The sequence below is a fragment of the Toxorhynchites rutilus genome, chromosome 3 (genome assembly GCF_029784135.1).
Source record: "Toxorhynchites rutilus septentrionalis strain SRP chromosome 3, ASM2978413v1, whole genome shotgun sequence".
NCBI classification, from domain to species: domain Eukaryota; kingdom Metazoa; phylum Arthropoda; class Insecta; order Diptera; family Culicidae; genus Toxorhynchites; species Toxorhynchites rutilus.
The window spans coordinates 30,333,501-30,360,673 of record NC_073746.1 but is presented as its reverse complement, the minus strand read 5'-3'; the positions used below and the strand labels follow the sequence as shown (position 1 = coordinate 30,360,673).

The window sequence follows — 27,173 nt, the reverse complement described above, 5'->3', positions numbered from 1 at the left end:
TCACTTTTGTGAGGAAATAAGATGGGTGCCTACTAGTTTTCATCGACTGGAGAGCCTCAATCGAACTGAGACTATCCGAGAAAATGAAGTAATGGTCTGCAGGCTTGTTGGAGATTGGAGATCATCCGAAGTCGATTGCTGCCAGCTCAGCAACATAAACGGAACAAGGTTCCTGCAGTTTACGGAAGGCGCTTGAATTTTCATTGAAAACACCGAAGCCAGTGGATCCATTGAGGCGAGACCCATCAGTGAAGTATCTTTTCATGCAATTGACTTTTTGGTACTTTCGGTTAAAAATACGGGGAATGAAAGTTGGTCGAAGCTGATCTGAAATCCCAAGTATTGCTTGTTTCATCGACAGATCGTATTCAATTGAGGAACTGCTGATGGTGAAGTGAGCACGGTCTGGAGTAAACGATGGAAGACAAATATCTGATGAAATATAGTGATGATAAATTCTCATAAACCGAGATTGTATATTTAGATGAAGCATTTTATCAAAGTTTTCAATCACAAGTGTGTTCGTGATACCGCATTTCACCAGTATTCTGAGAGAAAGTTCCCAGAATCGGTTCTGTAGAGGAGTTATTCCTGCCAGAACCTCGAGACTCATGTTATGCGTTGAGTGCATACAGCCGAGAGCTATACGCATATTGAATTCGTTCCAATTTTAGAAGGTGACTTTTAGCTGCTGAGAGAAAGCAGAAAGAGCCATACTCCAGAATAGATAGAATAGTTATTTTATAAAGCGTTATGAGATCTCCCGGATGAGCTCCCCACCACGTGCCGCAAATCGAGCGGAGAAAGTTGACTCTTTTTTGACATTTTTGCTTCAAATACGTAATGTGGGTATTCCAAGTGCATTTTGAATCAAACCAGACACCAAGGTACTTGAAGGTCAATGATTGGGTAATGTTTCTCCCCAAAAGCTTAAGTTGCAATTGGGCTGGGGACCACTTTCGAGTAAACACTACCAGTTCTGTTTTCTGCGGCGAGAATTCTATCCCTAAGTTCCTTGCCCAAGAAGACAAGTTATCTAGGGAATTTTGCAATGGTCTTTGCAAGTTTTCGGCATGGGGACCTCTGACGGAAACCACACCATCATCTGCAAGTTGTCTTAGCGTGCATTGTTCTGCCAAACAACTGTCAATATCTTTCACATAAAAATTATAAAGAAGGGGGCTGAGACATGAGCCTTGGGGTAGACCCATATAACTATTTCTGGAAGTTGTCAGCTGTCCAAGGGTGAAGTTCATTTGCTTTTCTGACAACAAATTGTACAAGAAGTTATTCAAAATTCCAGGAAGTCCACATCTGTTCAGATTGTCTGACAGAATTTCTATGGAAACTGAATCAAAAGCTCCCTTAATATCCAAGAATACTGAAGCCAGTTGCTCCTTGTGCGCAAAGGCCAGTTGAATATCTGTAGAAAGCAACGCTAGACAATCGTTTGTTCCTTTGCTCTTGCGAAACCCAAATTGTGTACTTGATAGCAAATTATTTGTCTCGATCCATTGATCGAGTCTTCGAAGGATCATTTTCTCCAGCAATTTTCTAATGCACGAGAGCATAGCAATCGGACGGTATGAGTTATGGTCAGACGCTGGTTTGCCAGGCTTTTGAATTGCTATCACTTTGACCTGTCTCCATTCGGGTGGCACAATATTGTTTTCTAGTAGAGTATTGAATAAGTCTAGCAAGCGTCTTTTCGCGATATCGGGAAGATTTTTTAGAAGAACGAATTTAATCATATCGCTTCCGGGTGAAGAGTTGTTCGATGAAAGAAGAGCCATAGAAAATTCCAGCATTGAGAATGGTCTGTCCAGAGGTCCACCGCTCGGAGACGTTTCTCGAAGAATATGTTGGGCTGGAACTGAGTCTGGACAGACCTTTTTAGCGAAATCGAATATCCATCGGTTGGAGTATTCTTCACTCTCGTTGGTAGATGAGCGGTTACGCATGTTGCGAGCTACCCTCCACAAGGTGCGTATTGAGGTTTCACGAGAAAGACCTTCGATGAAATTGCGCCAGTAACCGTGTTTTTTTGCTTTAACTAATTGTTTCAGCTGTATTTCAAGCTTTGAATATTCCTCGAAGTGTGTGGATGTTCCATGTCTGCGAAAAGCTTTGAAAGCATCAGATTTTTTCAAATACAATTTTGTGCATTCATCGTCCCAGCCAGGAGTGGTTGGTTTTCTTTAAAATGAAGCACTTGGAACTTTTCTTTTTTGTGCTTCCAGTGAGCTTTTATACAATAAATCGACGAAGAATCGATATTCTTCCAATGGTGGAAGTATATCTATTGATTCGACACCGATTGTTACCGCCGTTGCAAAATTTTGCCAGTCGATGTTCCTTGTTAGATCAAATGGAACTCGAGATGGTTCAGTGGATTGCGGGCTACACTTGATTGATATATTGATTGGCAAGTGATCGCTACCATGGGGATCATTGATGACCTTCCACTGACAATCTAATGATAGCGAGTTTGAGCACAAAGATAGATCGAGTCGGCTTTCCCGAGCCGGAGGTTTTGCAATTCGTGTCACTTCACCAGTGTTCAAGATAGTCAAGTTGAAATCGTCACATAAATCGTAAAAAATAGCCGCCCTAGCGTCATCATAAAGATCGCCCCACCCAGTACCATGGGAGTTCATGTCACCCAAAATTAGAACTGGGGTTGAGAGAATCGAAATTAGATTCCAAAGTTGACTACGGCTAATGGAAGTATTCGGGGGAACGTATACTGAAGCTATGCAAAGTTCTTTATTCTTTGCAGTTATTTGACAAGCGACGATTTCGACGTCTGATAGAGCTGGGAGAGGAATTTTATAGAAAGAGTAGCACTTTTTGATCCCTAAAAGTACTCCTCCATAGGAATCATCTCTATCCAGGCGAATAATATTAAAATCGTGGAAGTTGAGTTCTGTGTCAGAAGAAAGCCATGTTTCGGAAAGAGCGAATATATCACAATCATAATTTTGAAGTAAAAATTTGAACGAGTTTAGTTTAGGCACTAGACTACGGCAGTTCCATTGTAGCACATTGATCATATCTTCCACTACGTTAGGTGAATTATCCATCGAAAGATATGATTGATGCAAGGAGGGGCCATGAAGCAGTCAATTGCTTAAGATAAGACTTTAAAGATGGAAGCAAGGCAGAAATAAGGCTTCTGAGGGGGTCTTGAATTTTGAACGTGTTTAGTATGAAGTCCACAATGTCCGAAAAAGCTATCAATCCTCGATTAGACGCGAATTTTCTACGAGAAGATCGAGGAGCAGCGTTTTTATTTCTCTCTTCTCTGGGTAATGACGTAAAATCCTTGCTGCAACCAGGAACTGGCTGAGAAGGAGCCTTCGGATTCGTTTTTTTGCTACTATTACCCTTGGAATTAGACAATCTTCCGAGGGTCATTTTAGCTTTCTTACGGTGCACCATTGGTGAAGAGAGCTTTCTTTTTGATGATTCATCCTTTATTGAAGATTCTGGTGCAGCCGAAGTATGACCCTCATCAGAATCAGAATCCGATTCTTGAGATGACAAAACCGAAAATTGGTTTTCATTTTGAGCGGCTGATGCGGTCTTTAGCATTTCAGCATAAGTCCGCTTGGAGCGTCCAGCGATAGAACGCTTCACTTTATCGGAATGCTGTTTGTACCTTGGGCACTCTTGTAGAGGGTGAGGATTCTCGCCACAGTGAATGCATTTTTCCACTGTTTGAGTGCAAGAATCCTCACTATGTTTATCGCCACATTTGCCGCAACGAAATTTGTTGCCGCAGTGGCTAACCGAGTGTCCCAACTTTTTACATTTGGTACAATTATAAACCCGCGGTACAAACAGGCGCACTGGGAAAAAAACATTTTCTACTTTCACATAGTTTGGGAGAACAGAACCTGCGAAAGTAACTCGAAAAGAGTGCGAGGGCTTATAAACTTTTTTATTTTCTTCCAAAGATGCTGAATGCAGATTTCTAACATCCAGGATCTTTACAAGATCTCCAATCATCGAGTTTTTGAAGGAACCCGACGCTTGTTTTAGTTCATCGACACTCAGACTCGCGTCGGTTACTACGCCTTCTATCTCCACATCTCGAGAAGGGATGTAGATGTGATACTCCCTGTTAAAAACTTCGTGGTCAACAATCTTGTTGGCCACATCAGCTGTTCCGGATGCGTTGGCACGTAACTTGTCACCAATGGGCGAAAGAAAAAAAACAACCAAAAATCACTTTGGCGGAGGGGGAAAAAAACTTTCCAGCTTCGATATTGTAGCGGAGGACGGACAATGTGTGTCCGTCTCTTGCAAATAATCGACGAGGAAGAATCGACATAGTTAATCGAAGTCCCACATTTGCAAAAAAAAAGAGGAATTTTATTCGCATATATATATATATATATATATATATATATATATATATATATATATATATATATATATATATATATATATATATATATATATATATATAATATATATATATATATATATATATATATATATATATATATATATATATACCGTATATATATAGTCTAGTTACATAGGATGATCGAAGGAAGCTTAAAAACATATTAACTTTGAAAAATCATAGCTCAAGAACGAAAAAGAACACATCTCTGATTTTTTAACGTGTTAAGTAAAAATCTTCAGATTTCAAGAAAAAATATAAAAAATTCAGCGCCCTTGGTCCCGAAACCATGTAAACTATAAAACACAGATACAACTATTAATCACGAAAACAAAATTCATTTTTTTCGCAAGTGCAATATTTTTTCAAAAAAATCTAGCTCATTTTGATATATCCATCATATCGGTTAACATTATAACTCAAAACAGAAAGAAGAATACATCTGATTTGAGTAAAAAATCCTCAGTTTTCAAGAAAAAAAATATAGAAAATTATAGCACCGTTGGTCCCGGAACAATGTAAACTATAAAAAATGGATACAATCAATAATTACGAAGACAAAATTCAAATTTCTTGCAAGTTTGATATTTTTCCAAAAAAGACTTGCTAATTAATTTCAATTTGATGTGTCGATTATCTAAATCGGCTTAGTGGTTCAAAAGTTATGAGTTTTTGATAAAAGTCATTTTTGGGAAAAGTGTAACAAATCGAATCACCCAAAAAAAATAATACAGGTTCAATGTTTTACCAATACGAAAACAAGCTACCCATTTTCACGAAAATCTGAAAACCACTATATCAGTTTGGCATGGAATGGCTGAAGTAATACTGCAATAGTTCAAAAATTTCAAAGTTCGCGTTTTTCTTGCTGTTTTTCATGTCTTTTAGTGCGTCCATAATAATAATTAGGATTACTGCATTTGGCTTAATGCTAGAAAATATAAGTATCATTAACTTCCTTGAATAGTGGATGATATAGAAGACTCGAAGACTCTTTTTGTCGTTTATGAGTTTGGTTTTTTAAGTTACTACTAAGCATGTTTGCGGATTTATAGAAAAATATGCTATGTTGATCCTTGAAATAAGTTTGAATGTTAAGAATTGGAAAAAAATTAAAAAATAAATTCATGTGAATGGAGACGACTTTTTTGTACACCACATGCCACATGCCACATGCCACTGTGGCCTTTTGCTGATTAAGTAAGTAAGATTTCTTCCAAAACGGCATAACTTTTCAACCATTGAGTCGATTTCAAAAATAGACATATCAAATGAAATCTTATTCTTCTATGAATCAACTTCAATCGGTCATTCAAACAAACTCAGAAATTAGATACTACAGAAAAACTATAATTATAAAGCTTAGAAAATTTGCCACTTAATTTTCCACAATTCGCTCTTTCATACCAAATTTCTATCTTGTCGCAATTTTAAACCGCTCAAATTGAATTGTCAAAATAATAGGTCAAAGAACGAAAAGCAGGAAAAATTAACAAATAATGGGGGGTAAATAATAAAGCGAAGGTAATCATGGATTATTAATAACCATCTCAAAAAATATTGGAAAAAACATTCGTTTTTAATTTCTCTTTCAAATTTTGATAAAATTGCATTGAATAGTTAAAGAAGGGCAATATTAATATTTGAATAACTTATGTAATTATAAACATGTTTATATAAACCTTCCCATCTTATCATTTTTCATTCAAGACCTTGCGTCAAGACAGCTAGAAATCCATACACTCTCAAATCAAGTGTGCCTGAAAAAAATATATTCTTCATGTAAAAAAGCGATGAAAATGTGAACACTTTTTAAGGCTGATTTAGACGATGCCAGATGCCAGTTGTTCGATACTGGTACAAGTAACATGAACAGAGTGTCTGTTCTCTGTTCACTGGATACTTCAACTAGAGCGCTGACTGGCATCGTCTAAATCAGCCTTTAGTGAATTTCAAGGAGCTGGAATTGACAGGTGGTTCGTTTTCGACAGTATGAGGATAAGGCATGGAAGATGCGAGAGGGGATGAAAAATGACAGCGACTATTTTTGTTTATAAACAAACCAGGTCCAATTTTTATGCTACATAGCGTTTTCTGCACACCAACAATTACCTACGCTGGACCGGTTTCAATCGAACTAGCTGTTGTGTCCCGCACGATCAGGTGAGTCTCCAGCTGAAGCAGCAGTCGTCGGGAAACGACATGCCTGGATATCCAAACCGTACCGTTGCGCTCACTCAATCGTAATGGATCGTCAACGACTAATGTGATCAAAGCGAATGGAACTAGGAGCAGTACGATACAAGCCCGCCGGTAGTGGCTCTTTCATATACCCACTAGCACAGCTCCCGCAATCGCTGAATTGCCGATCCCAGCAGCAACGGCAACAACCCTCACGTCCCGTAAAACAGCAATGAAGACAATAACTTGCAGCAGTCACAGAAACACAACAATGATGCCAACAGCGTAAACAAACAAACACATAGCGGTATGCATTCTTCATTGCATGCCATTTGTTATCCTCTTTCTCGGAAACGCTAGCCGTTCATTTGGCCGCTGTCAATTCGAACTCAAGTAATGGCTGAACAGCAATTCTGACATAACGTTCCACCTTATTATACCGCCTTGGTACTAGCGCTGTACGTGTACAGCGTTGTACAGGTACCACGATAGCATGACACACATACTTTGGTTGTACCAAGGCGCCTAGAAGTATATCCTAAGGTGGGCCAACTTGCTAAAACCACTTTTCAGCCATATTGGAAGTCTACTGTGTTTTGTTTGTAAACAAAACACAATACGCTAGTGCCGAAGCTCGCTCGTGATCAGTCTGTCTCTTTCACGCCACAAGCAAATAATTCCCCTTCTACTTTCTTCCATAATGTTTTTATATACCGCTCCCCTACCAACTTAGTGACGAAACGGCCTCACCTAGTACCATAGACCCATCTTGGGTTGTACATTGTACCGCATGTCAGACTGACAATCAGAAGTTTGAATTTATTGCATTGTATTTTCACCAATATTTCAATGAAAAAGGTTTTTATTTAGCGTCTAAACTATCGAACACAACAAATATGTTTCCAATCTGAGTTATTAACTCAAGAGAAAGTCAATGAAAAGAATGTATACCAAATGTTTTGATTCGTTTTGTTCATGCTACCCACCACTAACCGTCTATGGCGCTGCGCACAGTACAACTGTAGCCACCCACTCTACATTGTTGTGCCAGATTGGTCCCAACAAATGATGTCGACAACGGTACCGATATCGTGCCATTTTGCAACGATTTTGTCGACTTACCCTTCGTATTCGACAACCAATTTCGAGCCAAACCTGTGCCAATCTGGCACCGCGTCGACCGATTGAAAAACTGCTCAACCCTCATTATGGTGGTATTTGTTTTCATGAAAGTTGAAACAAACATTTAAAAAACCGGCGATGGAAATTATTTAATTTATTTACAATGCTGGTTTATTTACATCAATACTAATACATGGCTGTACTACAGTTATAATAGATAAAAGCACTATATAATGAGCGAACCAAATTTTCTTTTGAACAAATTATATGCTACACCGTTCAGAGAGAACATTTTGGTTCACCGGTGTGGATGAATCAAATTTTCACTAAAAAGTAAATGTAGACATAAATGTATTGATTATTATAAATTGTGTAAGTGAGTTTTACCTGAACATTCCTATTTATTCCTGTTCATATCCTGGATGTTGATAGCATTAGCGAAGAGTGTGTTTAATACAATCGTTGAATACAGATACGGGTTTTACTCCGGCAAATTTGAGGTTCGGTAATTGGAGCCATAGCAACAGAAGCTTTTCCACAACTGGGGCGTACTCTGAAATGAAATGCATTTCATTTAATAATTTATTGCACATATTCAATAGATATACATACCAAGTTGCTATTGACACACACTTAATCGCGGGTTATATACACAAGGAAACACAACTGGAACTTATTCCGGACTATTGCGTAGGAATAGTACATGGTACTATTATCCTTAAAATCAACCCATTATTTTATTCCTCGAATTTCTGTTAGCTGCAATTCAAAGAAAAAGACATCAAAATTAAACATTAATTAGAGAAAAACATACTTACTCAAGCAAATTGTTTAATCCATTCACTTCTCTCGTTTTTGTTTATCTGAATGACAGTTCAATGCGAGAGAGGGAAGGCAATCTCTGCAGTGATGCCATTTCGCTCAGCACCAGTTATCGCGTACTTTTATAGTTCAAACTATAGACAGTCCTTCATGCGGGGGTGAGAGAGGAGCTTTAATCCAGTACTTTTATAGTACTTTGTGACATTCGGTCCACATCGGGTCCATAACCGCTCGAAAATATATGAAACTGGGCATGTACAGCGGAAAAATAGGTCGGTACAGGTACAGCGATTGTACCGAGTTGCTTGCATGGTTCTAGCGCTGTACATGGTGACAGACATACAAATTTCGAAGTACAACGCAAGTACAGCTGTATGTCTGTCGTAAGTATTGCTCAATTTTCAACAACGCTCCAACCATGTCGAGTTCAAATGGAGGACTTCAGATTTTGTTGATAAAGCATAAGAAAAAACAGGAAGTGGGTCTATGGTATAACCGCAAGGGTGACGTAGGACTATCGTTGATTTAGAGATCATTTGTTTGAAGTTGAATCTAAATCAATTCTGAAAGAATGAATAAATGAATATTCGGGAGACTTCGAAAACGAGAGCGTTACGTTGGAGGCACAAGGTTTTATGCATCCAATATAGGATACGAAAAACCTTGTTCTGAAGAATAATCTTCAGAAGCTAACCTGCTAACTGTACTTGATTGACAAATCACAAACCCAAATGTATTATATGGATATTTTATGGATAGAAAACATTAAAATAAACTCTTTCACATGAATGTAATTTTAAATTCCCAGAGGAACTGGCAGATTATTTTCAGTAACGATTAGATATTTCCACATTTTCCTCGATACTGGAAGCCCACCAGTGGTTAATACTAACTCGATAACCACCTGTTAATAGTACTTGATTGAAAAATATTTGGTCACAGTGTTACATGAATAGAAAACATTCAAATAAACTCTTTCACATGAATGTATTTTTAAATTCCCAGAGGAACTGGCTGATTATTTCCCAGCAATGATTAGATCTTTCCGGAACCCCCTCGATGCTGAATGGCATCCAAACGGAAAGAATTCTGCGCGTGTATGTGTCGATCCTTCGCCGTCCACCTCCTCCAGCACGTTAGGCAACGATGTTGTCTTGTCGATGTCCTCACGAAAAATGAATGTGTCTCACCACCAGAATATCGCTTAAGTATGCTTTTTGTGTGTGATTGAATCGAGAGAAGGTGTGGTTTACGATGGCAATTTGGAAGGCAAACTAGAGGGGAATGAACTCTCTGAGCTCGGAACTTTCGGCGACTGAGCGATAATCGATTGCGGGCGCATACAATATTGTATACGGAAATATCCTACTGATGGGGAAGAATAATCTTCTGAAGCTATCCTGTTAATTGCGATTGATTGAAAAACCACAAAACCAAATGTATTTGGTCACAGTGTTACATGGATAGAAAACATTCAATTAAGGGGGTATTCTAGTCTAGAAATCTGAAAAAATCGAAAATTTTTTTTTACCATATTTCTGTAGTTTAGGCATTCAAGAATATACTCTAGAAAGGACTTATCGAAAATCCTATTATTTACCTAGTTAGAGCCATCTTAGTGATGTGGTATCTAACCTGTTACGGCCATCACAATGAACTTCAAACGCGTTCCTCTCGGAACTAGTTTTTTTCTAACTGGCGTACACGATATCTCAAGTTCTACTGAACCGATTTATGTCAAATTTATATGAAAATAATCTGCATACATCTCTCTATCACATGAACCAATAAAAAATTATAACTTTTTAATTTTACTATTTTTAAAAAATCGGTAAACGCAAAAAAAAACGTTTTGAACAGCATTTTTGTTTTCAAACGGCCGCCATTTTGTTAAAACCCATGTTTTTGACTTGTCCGAGGTTCATGCCATAGCGACATCTTTACTGATTCAGAATCTGTTCGATTTTTTTGTTTCAGATAACCAGAAGGACTGGAATCGTGTACGCCATGGCACAACTTTTTTTTGAACACCCTCACTTCACCAGCATGTAACTATTCTAATTATGAATATTTTTTTTCCGTCCTATTTTTGTTTTATTGTTGAAAGATAGATAAACGAATAATGATATAATGGATAGTAAAAATATTCTTTGTTTTATTTTTACGGAGTTCGAAAAAACGTCCGAAATTCGTGTCTCTACACTAGAATATCCCCTTAAACTCTTTCACATGAATATATTTTGAAAATTCCCAAAGGAACTGGCAGATTATTTTCAGTAACGATTAGTTATTTCCACATTTTCCTCGATACTGGAAGCCCACCAGTGGTTAATGCCAACTCGATAACCACCTGTTAATAGCCGCGCGTGTATGTGTGTGTAGCGATGTCTTCCCAGGGAACCGTTTATGGCATCACTCTCCTCCTGATGGCCTAAGGTGCACAAACAGGCTCTTGGTGACACCGTTCATCCGCGCTTTCATGACAAATGAAGAGCTTCACCACAACAGCGACAACATGCTCCAATCGCTGTTCAATTAGAACTGAGTGGATTTCCGAGCGCCGCTCGCTTATATACCGATTGGTGATTTCAATAGCCTGTTTTGAAAGCTATTTTAAGACTATTGAAACAAGTTTTTGGATCAAAAAGTAACAAGTATATAACGCGTAGACATTTTATCTTTCGAATGAAGTGTTTATCATACCATTTCGTTCAGTTATTTAGGAGCTATTAACGCTCAAAATCTCGGTCTCCGGCGTAACGCTTTCGTTTTCGAAACTTTGATTTTACACCCCGGTATAGAAATGAAAGACGTAGTCCTACGTCAAAAGCCGTATTCAAGGGTTTGTAGACCACTCTTCGAACTTGAGAGAACAACACGCTTTTTAAGAAAACTGATGAAGTAGTTTTCTTGTTTCGCAGTTTCAACTCATAGCATATGCTCCTGAGACACACGAGTGCGATGGTAAAATTGACGCATACTCAATGGAGTGCTCATTATAATGTTGTGAAATAAATTTCGGCGAATTACGTTAGGCTGATCACAGTCGTTGAAGTTTTGTGAGATCCTTCCGAGAATCTGAATACTAGATCAAGTAAGTGCATAGCCCCTTCTTCCAACAGTTTTGGTTTTTAGTTTCCTGTGTTATCTGTACTTCGGGTGCGATGTACTATGTGAAGTAGATCTAACGCAGAATTACTTACAAATCAGAGATTTTTTTTTCAGTAACGTTGCGAACAGACTCAATGCAATGTATGGTAATTTTTCCTGTTTCAGAAACACATAGAAAGGTTTTCATTGGGTGCTACAAGAGTGATAAAAATCGTCAAAACGAGTAGCTGAAATTTTTAAATCAATTCAAGCAAAACACAGTAATATCTGACAACTAACTGAAAACGTTGATGTCCAAAGTGACAAATTTCTACGACGAAGTTTCGGACAAGGATATTTGAAGGCCACAGGAATTATTCTGGCCAATTCCATTTATAAGACTGCATTGGAAGTGTTACAGTTCATCGTGGCTGCTCAGAAACGCTCTTCACAATTTTACAATGAACTTGACTAGCGTTTACTAACGATTTGCGTTCTTATGGTACCTAATGAAAGAATACACGAGCTAAATCGGGTCGACATGTAGTTTCAACAAGATGATGCTACATGTCACATGGCACACGGAATGTTGGACCTATTCCGCATCGAATTTAGCGGGCAAATCATCTTTCGTCTTAGACCAGTCAATTGGCCACCAAAATCGTGCGATTTGACGCCGTTGAAATGTATTTGTGAGGTTGTGCTAAATCGCTTGTTTGAGCCGATAAATCAGTATCAATTCAAACACTAGAAGACAACATCACACGTATTACCGTTAAGATACAAGCCGATATGTCCCAAAATGTAACTCGAGATTGGACCGCACGTATGGATCACCTGAAACGTAGTTGTGACCACCATTCTCATGCAATAATCTTTGAAAAAAAGGCAAGGATTGATTTTACCCCCAATAATGTTTGTTATATTTCTTACAATTTTCATATGTTGACCAAGATTTGGTTGGAGGGGTGACACCCGGGGCGGGTGGCGCTACACCACTGACTCGATGTGAAGCTCAATACTGCATAACTTATCTCAATACTGCTATCTCCAACAAACCGAAGTCCTTCGCTTTCGTAAGCGAAACATTGAAATGAAGAATATTATGATTTACATATTTTATGAATGGGCTAATTGATAATATAATCCTTGGCTCTTATATGCGTAGGATTAATTGTTCCGTCATATAAGTGGACAAAGCGGCAATCTGCTACTGCAATTGTGACATGAAGGTTCTTTACCCTTATTTTTTAACTAATTTTTTTACACTTATAAAACGATACTTAAAACCGACTCATGACATTCAACCTTAGCTAGCTTTAATGAAAATTTCACTTTCAAACACTAAATTTTCTACTTCTTTTCCTTTGTGGGGTATATAGCAGAAGAAGTATGACCTCTGGATTTTGCCACTGATGAGCGACCCATCTAGTTTGGCACGTCCTATATACAATGGTTCGCCCTGCTCCGAAATGCCCGCCGGAGTTCCTCTCAACAACGTGTTAGTACTATCGATAGGGACGAACTCTCCCGCGGTACAGAGCACTTCATACGCTGCTCGCTTGTGGCTTTTGCCGCCCCATGCCACGAAACAGGCCCTCCTGTGAGGCATGACAACTCCTGGTGCGATTGATTGCATTATGTCTGCCCGCCCGACGTACAGTTTGTGTCTCCCTTCGTAACCTGCGACGACAGCATTCTCGGGAATTTTACCATGGGATGCACCAACCCACACCATTCCGTTCAACTTGTCCCAGCGTCGTAGGAATTGTCGGTTCTCGTGCGTGCCACGGAACCTCTCCGATTCGAAAGGAACATAGTCGTCATATAGCGAGGCTGGAAAAGAGCGTTGAACTATAATATTTAGATGGAATGTCCAACTTAAGCAACCACTCACCATATTGCACCATTATTACTGTATTACTGGATGACTAACGCATATCGAAGTAAAAACTATTGCACGATGTGGATTGTGATCATGTATGCTCAAACTTCTCTGTTATTGTGCTTTCTATACGGTCTTCTCACCGAGTACACGTGCTGGTACAGGTAGAGCGCAATTTTCGCACTGTTTCGTAAAATATTATATTTGTAGAGTATCTTTATCATCAATTACCTATGCAGTTCTAAAGGTGGCCGTACACTGTTTGCCCGGAGGTCAAATATTTGATATTTTTTGACAGATAAGGTTTGATTTGATATTTGTACAAACACTTTTTTGTTTGCCACTCTTCAATTTTAAACAGTAGTAAACAATATCAAACACCGAACATGGAAAAAAATCAACTGAAATATCCAAGGTAACCTAACCATGTACCGAAAGGTTCGAAGAACAGACTGAAAAAATATTTTAGGCATCCAATAACTGAATATTTGCTTGTCGTGTTTTGTGTAGAATATATTTGATCAGTACACGTTGACCAAATTTTATCTGTCAAAAAGAGTCAAATATTTGGCTTCGGCCAAACAGTGTATTAGCATCCTAAGATGGACCAGTCACAAGATCAGTGCGCTATTCTCATTTGGGTAATGGAATTATCAAATCAACGGGTAATTGGTTGGTGGCCGATCAACGAAAGAATGTGCAAACTGAGGATGCGAGGCAGCTTCTGCAACATCAGCATTATCAACGTCCACAGCCTCACCGATGACAATAAAGAAGAATTCTACGCGCAGCTAGAGCGTGAATACGATCGCTGCCCAAAACACGACATCAAAATCTCAGGTCGGCCAAGAGGAAGAGTTCAGACCGGTAATTGGTAGGTTCAGCGCCCATTTGCGAACCAACGAAAACGGCTTGAGACTTATCGACTTCGCTGCCGTTACATCGATTCAAACCACTGGTCAAACGGTCAAACTGCGTATCACTTACCATATACTCGTAGCGTCTTGAAGCTGCGTTACCGTGGGTTGACGAACTGGATGCAACTTCCCTCGACGTTGAACACTGGAACTGGAACACCCTGCAGCATCGCCATCGGGTATGAGCAACGTGGACAACGAAACGAATGGTTTAACAACGAGTACCGAGCGCTTCTGAGCGGGAGGAATGCAGCAAGCTTAGGGCCCTATCATAGAAATCGAATCGAGGATTCGATACAATCACTATTACTATCACACCGAGTAAAATCTGGAATTATAGAAATCGAGGAAAACAGCTCGATTCGTTACTCTGCTCGAATGTCAGTGGCCGTGCTGAAATATTTTGAAACGAGTTTGAAATGTTTCACAAAGCACTATAGAAAGGATGCCAAAAATCAAATTTTTTTGAGACATCTGCTATGAAAATTATAAATATCTATGGTTCCTATTATAGAAATCGAGGCGATAAGAATTTTTCTCGTTAGCTCTGTTTTACTATCATAGAAATCGAGCAATTCGATAGCACCGAGCGAGTGATAGCTATCGATGCAAGTGTCAGAACTTTTCGAGTTGTTTGGTTCGCTTGTTGTATATCCTCAGAGAATTATTATGTTTGGTTTGCGTCCCTGATATTTCCCTTTGGGAAACATTTCAGAAACGCGTAGATGTATGCAATTTTCAACACATGTTCGTTTGTTTTGATCAGTATTTGTTTTACGGTGCTGCCAGAATAGTCTATACAAGGTAAGTGTACAATCCAGTATTATTTATATAAATCATGTCACAATTTACAATGCAGAACTTACTTCCAGAGTATATTTCAGTGGCTGATAATGAATGGACAGACAAATCACCAGCAGTTTGAACGACTCGTTGAACCAATAAAAGCGAATGTGAACATTGCTCGAGGTTTTTGTGGAGGCAGTTTAAATAGAATCCCGGTTAAGGAAAAGATGAAGGAATTCATTGAGGTGCCTCATGCACTGAGACCATCAATGTGTCTTGGTTCAGAATGGCAGAAAGTAGGTGTTTCTTCTACGATCCATATAACTTCATAAGTAAATTTTATCATATTCTTTGAATTACTACCAACCGAATTTCCTACCTGAAAATTACTTATTCCTGCTAGCGTACATTAGTACGTGTTACTTTTGTCAGCAATTTTCTTTTTTATTGCTATACTATACCAAACTTTCTATACCATATGCTAAAGCTGAAATGTCTTGCAAAACAATATTTTTTTTAAAAATTACATTTGGATTGACATGAAGTGAAAGGTAAAGAAAACACTAGCACACAACAAGCGAGAATTTAGAGCCACAGGTGGTGGCCCAATATAATAAAGCTATTGACGCCGCTACAACAAGAAATCGACGCTAAAAGAGAATCACATGCAACAAAAAAATATTTTGTCGAGAAAAGTGGGATTCATGCGTGACTCCTTACGAATTCCATAGATTGCAAACAGAACTAAATTTGGCATGTGAAAGTTTTAGGAGACAAGAAACGTTTCTTAGGTGGTTTGACACTCCTCCCCCTCTCTACAGGTTGGGAGGGGGGCTGAGTAACTCGAGAACTATTCAAGCTAATTGAATCAACCTTGGCATATAGAGGTTATGGAAATCGATCTATGGTTGTTCGACACTCCTCCCCCATCTTTAAGGAGTGGCTGTCACATAAATGAAGCACAAATTACTGCATAACTCGAGAACTAATCAAGCAAATCGAGCCAAATTTGGCATATGGAGGTTTTCTTCTTCTTATTCTTCTTATATGGCACTAACGTTCCTAGAGGAACTCCGCCGTCTCAACGTAGTATTACTTACGTCATTTTCATTAGTACTTAGTTGAGATTTCTATGCCGAATAACACGCCTTGAATGCATTCTGGGTGGCAAGCTCTAGAATACGCGTGACCACAGTGCAAGTCAGAGGAAATTTCTGGAGGTTTTAGGGGGTACGAAACGTTTCTGCGGTGGATAGATACCCTTTCCCTTCTCGCTAAGTTGGGGGGGGGGCTGCCATACAAATGAAATCGATCTATGGTTGTTCGACACTCCTCCCCCATCTTTAAGGGGTGGCTGTCATATAAATGAAGCAGAAATTTCTGCATAACTCAAGAACTAATCAAGTAAAAGGAACAAAATTTGGTATATGGAGGTTTTAGGAGGCAACAAATGTTTCTGTGGTGGTTTGAAACTCCTCCCCCTCCATTCCTTCTCTGGAATGGATAGGGAGTCCCATAAAAATACTACACATATTTCAACCAAACAATACAATTTTCGGAAAACTCTGAACGAAAATGGGAAAATTCGAAAAATTCAATTCGCATATTTTCTACAATTACAATTGACAAGCGTTGTTAGTCCATGTCATTTTTGCGCTAACGGAATTGATCTTCTTCGAAAGTGGAAATGGGTTTTGTTGTGATAAAACGCACTCCTATGTCGTAATCTATCTATATAAATAAAATGGATCGCCGAATATGTTGATAAGAGCAAAACTTGAGAAAGAAATTATCCGATTTAGGACTGTCTTTATTCTATCATATTTTCTGTATCAAACATTTATTCCATGTTATTTGCAAATTGATGAAAAATCTTGCACGAGAATTGTGTCTGAAAATAATCTGACATTATAATGTCGAGTTTTGGGAGGCGATCTGGCGTAGTGGTAACATCCATGCCTCTCGCGCTAAAGGTCACGAGTTCAATTCTCACTCCCGACATTCTTCCAAAAAGGAAGTAAAAAGTGACGAACCAGCCAAATGAGTTGAAAGTCACTATAATACAGTTAAAGAAAAAAGTAAGAAGACGTGGATATGATAACGAAAAATAAATTTTGGGCGAGACGTAATTTGCCGGGTCAGCTAATTATAAATAAAATAAAATGAAACGTGTCATTGAAAATTATAGGTCCCGAATGCTTGATCAACACTTGAACAAAATAATATTGAATAAAAAAAAATCAAAGTTCTGTTCTACTCCATAAACATTACAATAAAAATAATTTTTATTGTCTTTACAAAATTACCCTTTATAAGGGTGCGTTTCAATGATTAAAAAATACTGTCGTATAAATTTCTCGTGAACATTTGTTTTAACCAAGAAATTTACTCAATTGAACGTCAACTCGAACAAATATTTTTTTTTTTTTTTTGAATAAGGTGAACTTTACTCCAAACTGTTACGATTGTTCCCTAATTAGTCTTCAGTTGCAATTATTGTTCTAACACCAATATCTCATAATCACCGTGAGCCACCTCCTTTCTGCGATAGGCAATGTAACAGACCGAATGCGAAGGTTGGACCTTTCCCACCAATATAAATCTGCCAATTTTCACTCGACCGACAAACAGCGGCTCGCCAAACTCCGAATATCCACCCTGGACGGCTCCAACGGGTACATTGTTCCCGCGGGATGGTACAAACTTCGCTTTGCAATTGCACAAATAATCGAAATTGCTTTTCCTGTGCTCTTCGGATCCCCATGCTATGTAGCACTGCTGGGTTGCAGAACTTATGCCACCCGGTGTCAACGACCCTCGATGTCCGGTACGACCGACGTAGAGAATCCCGTTTTCATCTATTCCACCTAGCAAGGCATTTTGTGGTATCAGGTCTGTTGCATCGTTTGACATCCAATAATGATTGTCGAACAACTTGTCGGGATTGGCAACAAATACTTGGTACTCATGAAATGTTAGCTCCTTGTCGCTTGACCCAATATAGCACACACCATGTGATCGCTGGACTTTCCCACAAACGAGGGCTCCTTCGTGTTCGACTACCCCGATAAACAAGGGCTCCCCGTTTTCGGAAATTCCAGCCGAACTTGCCCTCAGCAGGGCTTCAGTGTTAGTTGCATTAACCGTGAAAAATTCACCGGCGGTGCAGAGCACCTCGTATATTTTCTTCTTGTGTTCGTCTCCACCCCATGGGATTAAGCAAGCTTTCTTCTTCTGATCGATCTTGCCGGGCGTTACCGATCCTTGGTGGTGTGCTCTTCCGACGTAGAATTTGCCGACTTTTACTGCGCTTCGTGGAACCTCGCCGTTGCTTGCCCACATCCACCGGAGTCCCGATTGGTGGTTCCTGCGTTCCAGCACCCGCTGTCTTGCCTGCCGATTCAAGCGTGGTTCATCCTCGTAGGCCCACAAACCGTGCCAAAATTGTACTTGCGATGAGGAGAGTGGGGAGACTGGCGAACAGGATATGTATGGATTGAAATACTTATTTTTAACTCATAACATGTTGGTGGTTACTCACCTAGATTAACCATTTTCGTCGTTTCCCGTCGCTAACATTGTCTGGCGCAATACGGAATGACTAATGTTTTGTTTGCTGACGAATGACAGTTTGCTCTCACTAATGTTATCCATTTCTCTCACTTGATTAATTTCTCTCTGTACCGCTTGCTCACTATCGTTCAAATACTGCACAAATCGACGACACAATGTTAGAATGTTCAAGAAATTCTGATTTTAAGTAAAGCTGAAATGGAAATGCTATAATACTATACGTAAATACTGATTTTCCTGAATGTCACAAACTGATACGTACAATGTTGGGCTAGGAGCTATATGTGAGATCATAGTACCGGGAACAGCGGGAACTGAGAGAGAGTAGGATTCTCTGTTTATACAGTACATGCTTGATTTTACTTCCGCTGGGAGCAATAAACAAGGTTTAAATGGACAATCTTTACAAAATCAAAAGGGAGTGCATTCTGTATGACGCATACAGTATATCAAAAAATTGTCGACACGGTTAGGGGCTGTCCACATACCACGTGGACAGAAAAAGCCCGATTTTGGACTCCCCCCTCCCCTTCCGTGGACAAGCGTGGACATTTACTAAACCTCTCCCCTCTTGTCCACGTGGACATTTTTCCATTCCCATTTTCGGATCAAGAAAATATTTGAATTGCGTCTATATTTAAAGCTTATTTTATATTACCGGAACTGTAACGTTAATCTCTCTTTATCCTTATCGTAAAATTCATTCAAATCCTTTAAGTTTTTCACTAACATTACCCAAGAATTAATTCATATGGTCCTTCAGTTTCTTCCTAATTTCATTTATGTTGTCTTGATTTTTCCGTTGTTGAATTCCGCATCAAAACATCACTTATAGGTTTCGAACAGATTTTTTTTAGATTTGGCACATGCTATCATTATATATCTTATGACAAATTTCAATAGCAGAGATTAGAGAATAACTTTAAAGCCTGCGGTCTGATTAAAATACAAGGTTTTAACAAGGTTTTTGGAGAAAGCAGTATGAGAATATGAATTTATTATTTTAAGTATCAAAATGAGTTCATTTGCATATACAGTAGAATCTCGATTATCGCGGTGCGGGTTATCCGTGAAAGGGAGTACCATAGCAATTATATAGGCCTTCCCGAAATTCGTCAGTGAGAGGTTGGACTTTGCTTTTTTGTTCTTTTTGGTTTACTGGTGTACATTACCATACATATGAATAGTTAAATCATTTCTGTATTGATAATAGTCTTCATGATTTCATGTTTCAAAAGAAAGATTTTCGTGTTTGCACCTCATTTTTAGTCCTTCAATGCGTTACAGCGCGTCACGAATCTATCATGCACGTACGCAATGAAAAGCCGGACTATCCTGAGTCTAGTCCGAATCCATTGTTTTCGAAAAGAAAAGTATTGGAGAAACAATTTAATACCTCTGCAAAGTGCCCAGGAGAACACAAAATAAAAAATGGTCAAATTCCAGAAAAAGCTGAATACTAAGAAATGTACCTTTCGTAACTCCTGCAACAACAAACCAGAATTCTTTTTCAAAAGGAGTGCCTTCAGAAGATGTTGTGTTTTTCTGGAGTGAGATTATATGCCTTTTGACCCGTATTGGACAGTCACAGTCACTATTAAGATATGACCAAGCGTTAATGAAGTACAACGACAATGGCGTCACTTTGGTTCCCAAGATATAATATCCGGGCCAAGCTAAGGCTGATTGAGGATTACTGGTCGATTGTCAAGGGCAAACTAGAGGTAAACTGTGGAACTATAAGCGTTGTGAAGGTGTTCAACGAAAATAGGAATTTGAATGCCAAACAAGAGCTAAAACAGCTGGTGCAAAAGATAATGGGCGGTTTTCTGGGGAAACTTTGAATAATAGGCTAAGGAAAAAATATCCAATAAAATGCATAGTTTTCTCCTAGATTTTTGGGTTCTACCAACTCGCTGATAAACATTCTTAGACATTCTTTGATCTTTGATATTTACTAAAAATGGAGAAAAAATCGTTCAATCACAGATTGAAGCATTGTCCACATACAATTCGTACGTGTTTTTTTTGTAGCAACACGTTCAGTGATCGCTACAAGAATTTTTCGATAGCGATTTGATTATAAAGTAGACTTCTTCGGGTGGAGAGAGTTTTACTGCTTTTCGTGCTGCGAGTCAAAAATTATTCTAGATGGAAGACGAGAGAACGAAATTATTCTTACCTACTTACATTGAAAGTTCAACGTGGTAAGGTGAACCAATCGCAACGCAGTTGAATACTGCCAGAACTAACATGTGTGATTTGCTCCGACATTTTCTTATTCAAAGATGGATTTCGGACAGTTTCCTGGCCAAGAAATCTTACCTAGGAGGTGTCCCTGACAAATTTTAATTCACATTCATGGATAAATTTGCTCGTAAGTTCGTGATATGAAGATAATCCTCGAGATATCGGTGGTTTTTATGTGAGTTACTCTCAAAGTATAAAATGTGTGTCACATCAAATTGCATCACGAAAAAAACGCTGTAGAAATTCGCCCAGTAGACCGATCCTTTTGAAAATTTTAGACAGTAAAATAAAAACTATTAAACAACTTTTGGCATTTTCTTTTTATTCATACTTCGAGCCCAAGCCCGTATGCTCGCACCTTTCTCTTTACCCCGTCCATAAGGTTCTGTACAACGTCAGGTTGTAGTTTTTTTTTTGAACAGAAATCCATTTTCTCTTGAAGTCCGCCTCCGATTTGACAACTTTTGGGTTCTTCCGGAGGGCCTGCTTCATAATCGCCCAATATTTCACTATTGGGCGAAGCTCCGGCGCGTTGGGCGGGTTCATTTCCTTTGGCACGAAGATGACCCCGTTGGCTTCGTACCACTCCAACACGTCCTTTGAATAGTGGCACGAAGCGAGATCCGGCCAGAAGATGGTCGGGCCCTCGTGCTGCTTCAATAGTGGAAGTAAGCGCTTCTGTAGGCACTCCTTAAGGTAAACCTGCCCGTTTATCGTGCTGGTCATCACGATGGGGGCGCTCCGCTTTCCGCAAGAGCAGATCGCATGCCACACCATGTACTTTTTGGCAAACTTGGATAGTTTCTGCTTGCGAATCTCCTCCGGAACGCTGAATTTGTCCTCTGCGGAGAAGAACAACAGGCCCGGCAGCTGACGAAAGTCCGCTTTGATGTAGGTTTCGTCGTCCATTACCAGGCAATGCGGCTTCGTCAGCATTTCGGTGTACAGCTTCCGGGCTCGCGTCTTCCCCACCATGTTTTGCCTTTCGTCGCGGTTAGGAGCCTTCTGAACCTTGTATGTACGCAGGCCCTCCCGCTGCTTGGTCCGCTGGACGAATGAACTTGACAAATTCAGCTTATTGGTGACATCCCGGACCGAACTTCTCGGATCACGTCTAAACTGCTTAACTACGCGCTTGTGATCTTTTTCACTGACGGAGCATCCATTTTTGCCGTTCTTCACCTTCCGGTCGATGGTTAGGTTCTCGAAGTATCGTTTTAGTACTCTGCTGACCGTGGATTGGACGATTCCCAGCATCTTACCGATGTCCCGATGTGACAACTCCGGATTCTCGCAATGAGTGCGCAGGATTAATTCACGACGCTCTTTTTCGTTCGACGACATTTTTCCAAATTTACGAAAAATTGACAGTGAAGCATGGCCAACGTGATCTATACACTCTTATCTGATTATAAGCGAAAGCTGAAGATATAATTCCTACAAATTAAATTTCTACAGCGTTTTTTCCGTGATGCAATTTGATGTGACACACCCTTTACATTACAGTGAAAAAATTCAACAATATGAGAAAAAGATGGATGTTCTAAAGTGCTCAGGCAGCTCAACCCTTCTATCAAAAATCACGAAGTTCTAAGAGTGGAAAGTTATAAAAATGTATTGAAAATGCAGAACAAATTTCAGGCTTCATTTATACCATACTTATTAAGCGTGTCCACGTGGACATTATTCATAACCCCTACCCCCCCTAAAGTTGTCCACGTGGTATGTGGAAAGCCCCTTATAGTTATGAAGCAATTACAACTTCACAAACCAAAGTCACAATTTTTATTATCGTATGACAAATTTAAATTACGACAATTTTTTTTAAGAATAGTGTATTCAGAATTATTGATCTTTCTTTTAAAAAATCGTAATTTAAAATTCAGATGTCTGATAAAAATATAATGTTTGCGAAGTTGTTGGAAAATTATATAACTATTCAGGAAAAATAGCATTTTTGAATGCATAATCTTACTCAAAAATTAAATTTAAAATTAAAAACTCTTATATCTCAGAATAACCACATCGAATTCCACGTCGGATTTCGATTCATTCAATTATTTACAATGATACTACATCCTTCAGAGGGATTGGATCTGATTCACAACATTGTTCCGCCAATGCACTTGGTTCATAGCTGCAGTTCTCCAACTCCCGGCTGAAGCGATTCTTGCCAAGTCCACCTGCAGCTGGCCCACCTTGTTTGCTGGGCTCCTCTCCTTCTTTTTCCTATCGGAATCGATGCGAACACCATCTTTGCAGGGCTGCTGTGCGCCAATCGTTCAACATTCCCTGCCCATTGCAAGTCCAGCTTTGGTGACTTTCTGGATGCTTGGTTCGCCGTAGAGTTGCGTCAGTTTCATTCATTCTCCTTCGTCAAACTCCGTTTTCCTGTACACCACCGTATATTGTTCTGAGCACTCGGCGTTCGAAAATACAAAGTGCTTGTAAGCCCTCTTCGAGTATCGTCCTTCGTGCCCATAGCGAACAACCGGTTGAATTAGGGATTTGTACATGGTACACTTCGTACGGGTTCGGAGTTTGTTGGACCGTTAGGGTTCGCGGAGCCCATATTAGGCGCGACCTTCATAGACTATGCTTCTTCAAAATTCACGGCTGTTGTTGTTGTCCGTTGTTACCAACGAACCATGGTAGACAAATTCTTCTACCACCTCGAGCTCGTCGCCGTCGATCGCAACACTACTACCAAGAAGAATTCTGTTGCGATCAGTCCCACCTGCTAGCATATATTTATCCCAAACCCAATCAGCCCTGCTTCGTAATTCAGTCGGATATACAAGTCGACTATCGTCGGATGTGTTCTTCCGATTATGTCCACGTCGTCGGCGAAACGGATAAACTGACTAGTTAAAAATCATGTCCCGCATGTTGAAGCCCGCTCTCCGCATAACACCTACTAGCGCCACGTTAAAGAGCAGACAACTCAGCTGAGAACCGCAAACTGTACCGCACACCGTTCATCGTTGCCTGGATCAGGCTTATCAGCTTTCGGGAAAAGCCGTATTCGTCCATGATCCTCCATAGCTGTCGTCGATCGATTGTATCAAGTGAACGCCTTGAAGTCAACGAAGATGTGTTGCGTAGGAACCTGATGCTCGCGGCACTTTTGGAGGATCTGTCGCAGTGTAAAAATCTGGTCCATTGTCGAGCAACCGGGCATGAATCCGACCTGATAACTTCCCACAAATCTACTTACTATTGGCGATAGACGGCGAAAGAGAATCTGGGACAGAATTTTGTAGACACCAATCAGGATTGTGATGGCACGATAGTTCCCACAATCCAACTTATCACCTTTTTTATACATGGGGCAGATTACCCCGACCGTCCACTCCTCCGGTAGCTGTTCTGTGTCCCAGATCTTGACTATCAACCGATGCATACACTCTACAAGTTTTCCCGGACCTCCCTTGAAGAGCTCCGCTACGTGGCCATCCTTACCAGCTAATTAATGGCCTCCTTAACGTCACCCATCGTCGGGGGTGGTACGTCGTCGTTGTTCACTGCACCGGTGTAGTCCTCCTCAACGCCGTATTGGTCTCCTGTCTGCGCGCTGTTCAGGTGTTCATCGTAGTGCTGCCTCCACCTTTCGATCACCTCGCGTTCGTTCGTCAAGATGCCTTTCTTGTTCCTGCACATTTCGGCTCGCGGCACAAAGGCCTTTGTGCGAGGCGTTTAGTTTTTTGAAGAACTTCCGCGATTCTCGAGAACGATAAAGCAGCTCCATCTCCTCACACTCTTTCTCTTCCAGGCGGCGCTTTTTTCCCGAAAGAGATGTGTTTGCTGCCTTCGCTTCAGGCCGATTACACATTATCCGGTTTCTGCCGGACCGGTTTGAAACCCAAATGGCAAATTTCGATCGGACCAACCTTTTCACGGCGCCGTGATGCAGCCGTCTACAGCGACTGCAATGTCCGGTGACCGGACAAGCATTATACGCGATGACCGTAGAATAGTGTCGACGTCTGGTGGAGACATCGGTTTGGGAAAGCAAATCATTCTCTATAAGATTATCACACCTCAAGACAGTTTTAAGTTGTTTAAATTTTTAATGAAAACTTTTACTTCATATTATTTGATTGCTCAGAACCTGTGGTATTGATTCTTCCTTAACCATTTTTGTATAGTTTTCTTGATATTTTAACTAAAACTCATCATTGTAATATACAATCATTATCAGACACAATTATTGTTCAGGAGGTTTCCCAACTTGCAAGAGAACGTATTACTTTATTACATAAAGAACACATTTCATGAGAAGAAGTTAATTTTCATTCATAGTTTTTATTTTAAGATATGTGTTTAATGCACCTGAAAATCCATTATCACTATCATTTCCCAAAAGCGGAGCACGAAACTCCATGCCATGAAAGCGAATTGACAGTTGTTTGTCATGTCTGTTAGTATTAGTACAATTCAGGCAATTTTTCGTCTAATGTAATAGTATGTGTGCACTATTGACGTTTATTTGTTGATTTTGAAACCAGTTAATAATTTGCAAGTGATATGGATGCTGAAATTTTTATTTCACTTCTTCAACAACTACCAGTGTTGTGGAACTAATTCTGTGATGCAAGTTTCTGCTCAAAAAGAAGCAATGGTCACAGGTGCACGATGTCATCATTTAGCATATTGCCACGGACTGTGTTATTAACGGTGAGTGATGTCTTTTGACAAGCAGATCGAGTTATTTAATTGACTTCTATTTTTTGTTCACAGGCAACATCCCTTATCTGAAATAATTATTGAACGAGTTCGGGGATGTCAAACAAATCTTCAATCGGTTCATGGAGGGGCGGATTTCGAGCGGCTTTATCGAGCTGAATGAGAAGGTTAGTTTTTGTTAATTTGAACACACTAAAAATAATTCTCTCGTCTAATATTCTTTGGGTATTCCAGTTGACCTGACCGGCGACGCGATTGACGACAAGACCAAGGCACTCCAGCCAAAACTGTCAGATATGTGCTCTGTGGTCTAAATGTTCCAATGCCCGACGCCAAAGCATCGGTTCTGTCAGAACGAAATTCCAGCTTATCTGATTCGGTCATTCTTTGCCCCGGATCCGCGTATTGATAGCTGTGATGCGAATTGGGCTCGAGAAGCTGCCCCTGCCCCAGGATTACGTGCTCGAGGAATTGCGGCATATGTTGAGCTCGTTCTTCGACGAGGATCAGCGGAAGCAGCAATGGAATAGTGTTTGAACGAATTATGTTATTTTATTCGTAATTTGTTTACTGTATTAATGAAATAAAAAAAAACTCTAGAATGAATGGATGTGTATACATTCTCTTGTAGGTAAATTCCAAAATAATCACAGGAAGTGAACACATTATACATATAAATAAATAGTGCCTCTGGCTTGTAACGGAATGTTATTATTATTGGTTCATCAAATTGCACTTTTATCTAACCGTGTTTCTGAGACTGTTGAAAAATTATGTGGCAACAGAGCGTGTGATATAATCATACTATTCGTGTATGCTTGGAAACGAAATAATTATGCGTATGAATGAATAATTAGCGTGTACCCGTGGCCGAGTGGTTAGCGTCTCACATTATCATGCCGGGTGTTCGGGTTCGATTCCCGTTCTGGCCGGGGGATTTTTCGTCAAAGAAATTTCCTTCGACTTTGCACTGTGGTTCACGCGTATTCAAGAGCTTGCCCTTCGGAATACATTTAAGGCGTGTTATCTGGCTTAAGAAATCTCAACTAGGTATTAATAAACGACGCTAGTTAATACATACGTTGAGACGGCAAAAGTTCCACAGAGAACGTTAACGCAATTCAAGAAGAAGAAGATGAATGAATAAACCGCAGCTGGATTAAAGTTAGTTTTTTAAACGTATTCTGAAGTGGGGCGGAAGTATTCATAGGTACGGTAAGAACGCCGTTATGATGCAGGATGTGTGTAATGTCCGTGAGGCCTGGTCTCACTTTGATCATGCTCATGGTGTGCTACACTCCAACATTCGGCCTTATGTGATTTCCAAGGAACATACATATGAGAACGCACGTGGTTGCCGCAGCAGCTGTGGGTTTAAGGTTTTCCGTCTGCACTCAGCTGCATGTAACCGGAATATTTGAAGCAATGTTTACCTGTCAAATCCACA

The 27,173-nt window shown here is 39.8% G+C and overlaps 2 protein-coding genes and 2 long non-coding RNA genes across 4 annotated transcripts; 1 reads left to right on the top strand and 3 right to left on the bottom strand.

Annotated features, from left to right (window-relative positions):
• Positions 1 to 7,862: 7,862 nt before the first annotated feature.
• LOC129780513 (uncharacterized) lies at positions 7,863 to 8,669 on the bottom strand. The gene is made up of 4 exons (XR_008743950.1): positions 8,536 to 8,669; positions 8,330 to 8,476; positions 8,105 to 8,270; positions 7,863 to 8,043 (listed from the first exon to the last, which is right to left on the bottom strand). It is a non-coding gene; the product is annotated as an uncharacterized LOC129780513 (long non-coding RNA).
• Positions 8,670 to 12,524: 3,855 nt separating this feature from the next.
• LOC129775326 (uncharacterized) lies at positions 12,525 to 13,691 on the bottom strand. Its single transcript, XM_055779942.1, has 2 exons — positions 13,527 to 13,691; positions 12,525 to 13,465 (listed from the first exon to the last, which is right to left on the bottom strand). Exons 1-2 carry the CDS (start codon positions 13,537 to 13,539, stop codon positions 12,939 to 12,941), a joined length of 540 nt encoding a protein of 179 aa, XP_055635917.1. The 5' UTR covers positions 13,540 to 13,691; the 3' UTR covers positions 12,525 to 12,938.
• A 3,315-nt stretch (positions 13,692 to 17,006) lies between these two features.
• LOC129775324 (uncharacterized) lies at positions 17,007 to 18,913 on the bottom strand. Its single transcript, XM_055779941.1, has 2 exons — positions 18,759 to 18,913; positions 17,007 to 18,690 (listed from the first exon to the last, which is right to left on the bottom strand). Exons 1-2 carry the CDS (start codon positions 18,769 to 18,771, stop codon positions 17,711 to 17,713), a joined length of 993 nt encoding a protein of 330 aa, XP_055635916.1. The 5' UTR covers positions 18,772 to 18,913; the 3' UTR covers positions 17,007 to 17,710.
• Positions 18,914 to 25,511: 6,598 nt separating this feature from the next.
• LOC129775327 (uncharacterized) lies at positions 25,512 to 26,508 on the top strand. Its single transcript, XR_008742927.1, has 3 exons — positions 25,512 to 25,717; positions 25,781 to 25,893; positions 25,961 to 26,508. It is a non-coding gene; the product is annotated as an uncharacterized LOC129775327 (long non-coding RNA).
• Positions 26,509 to 27,173: the final 665 nt, after the last annotated feature.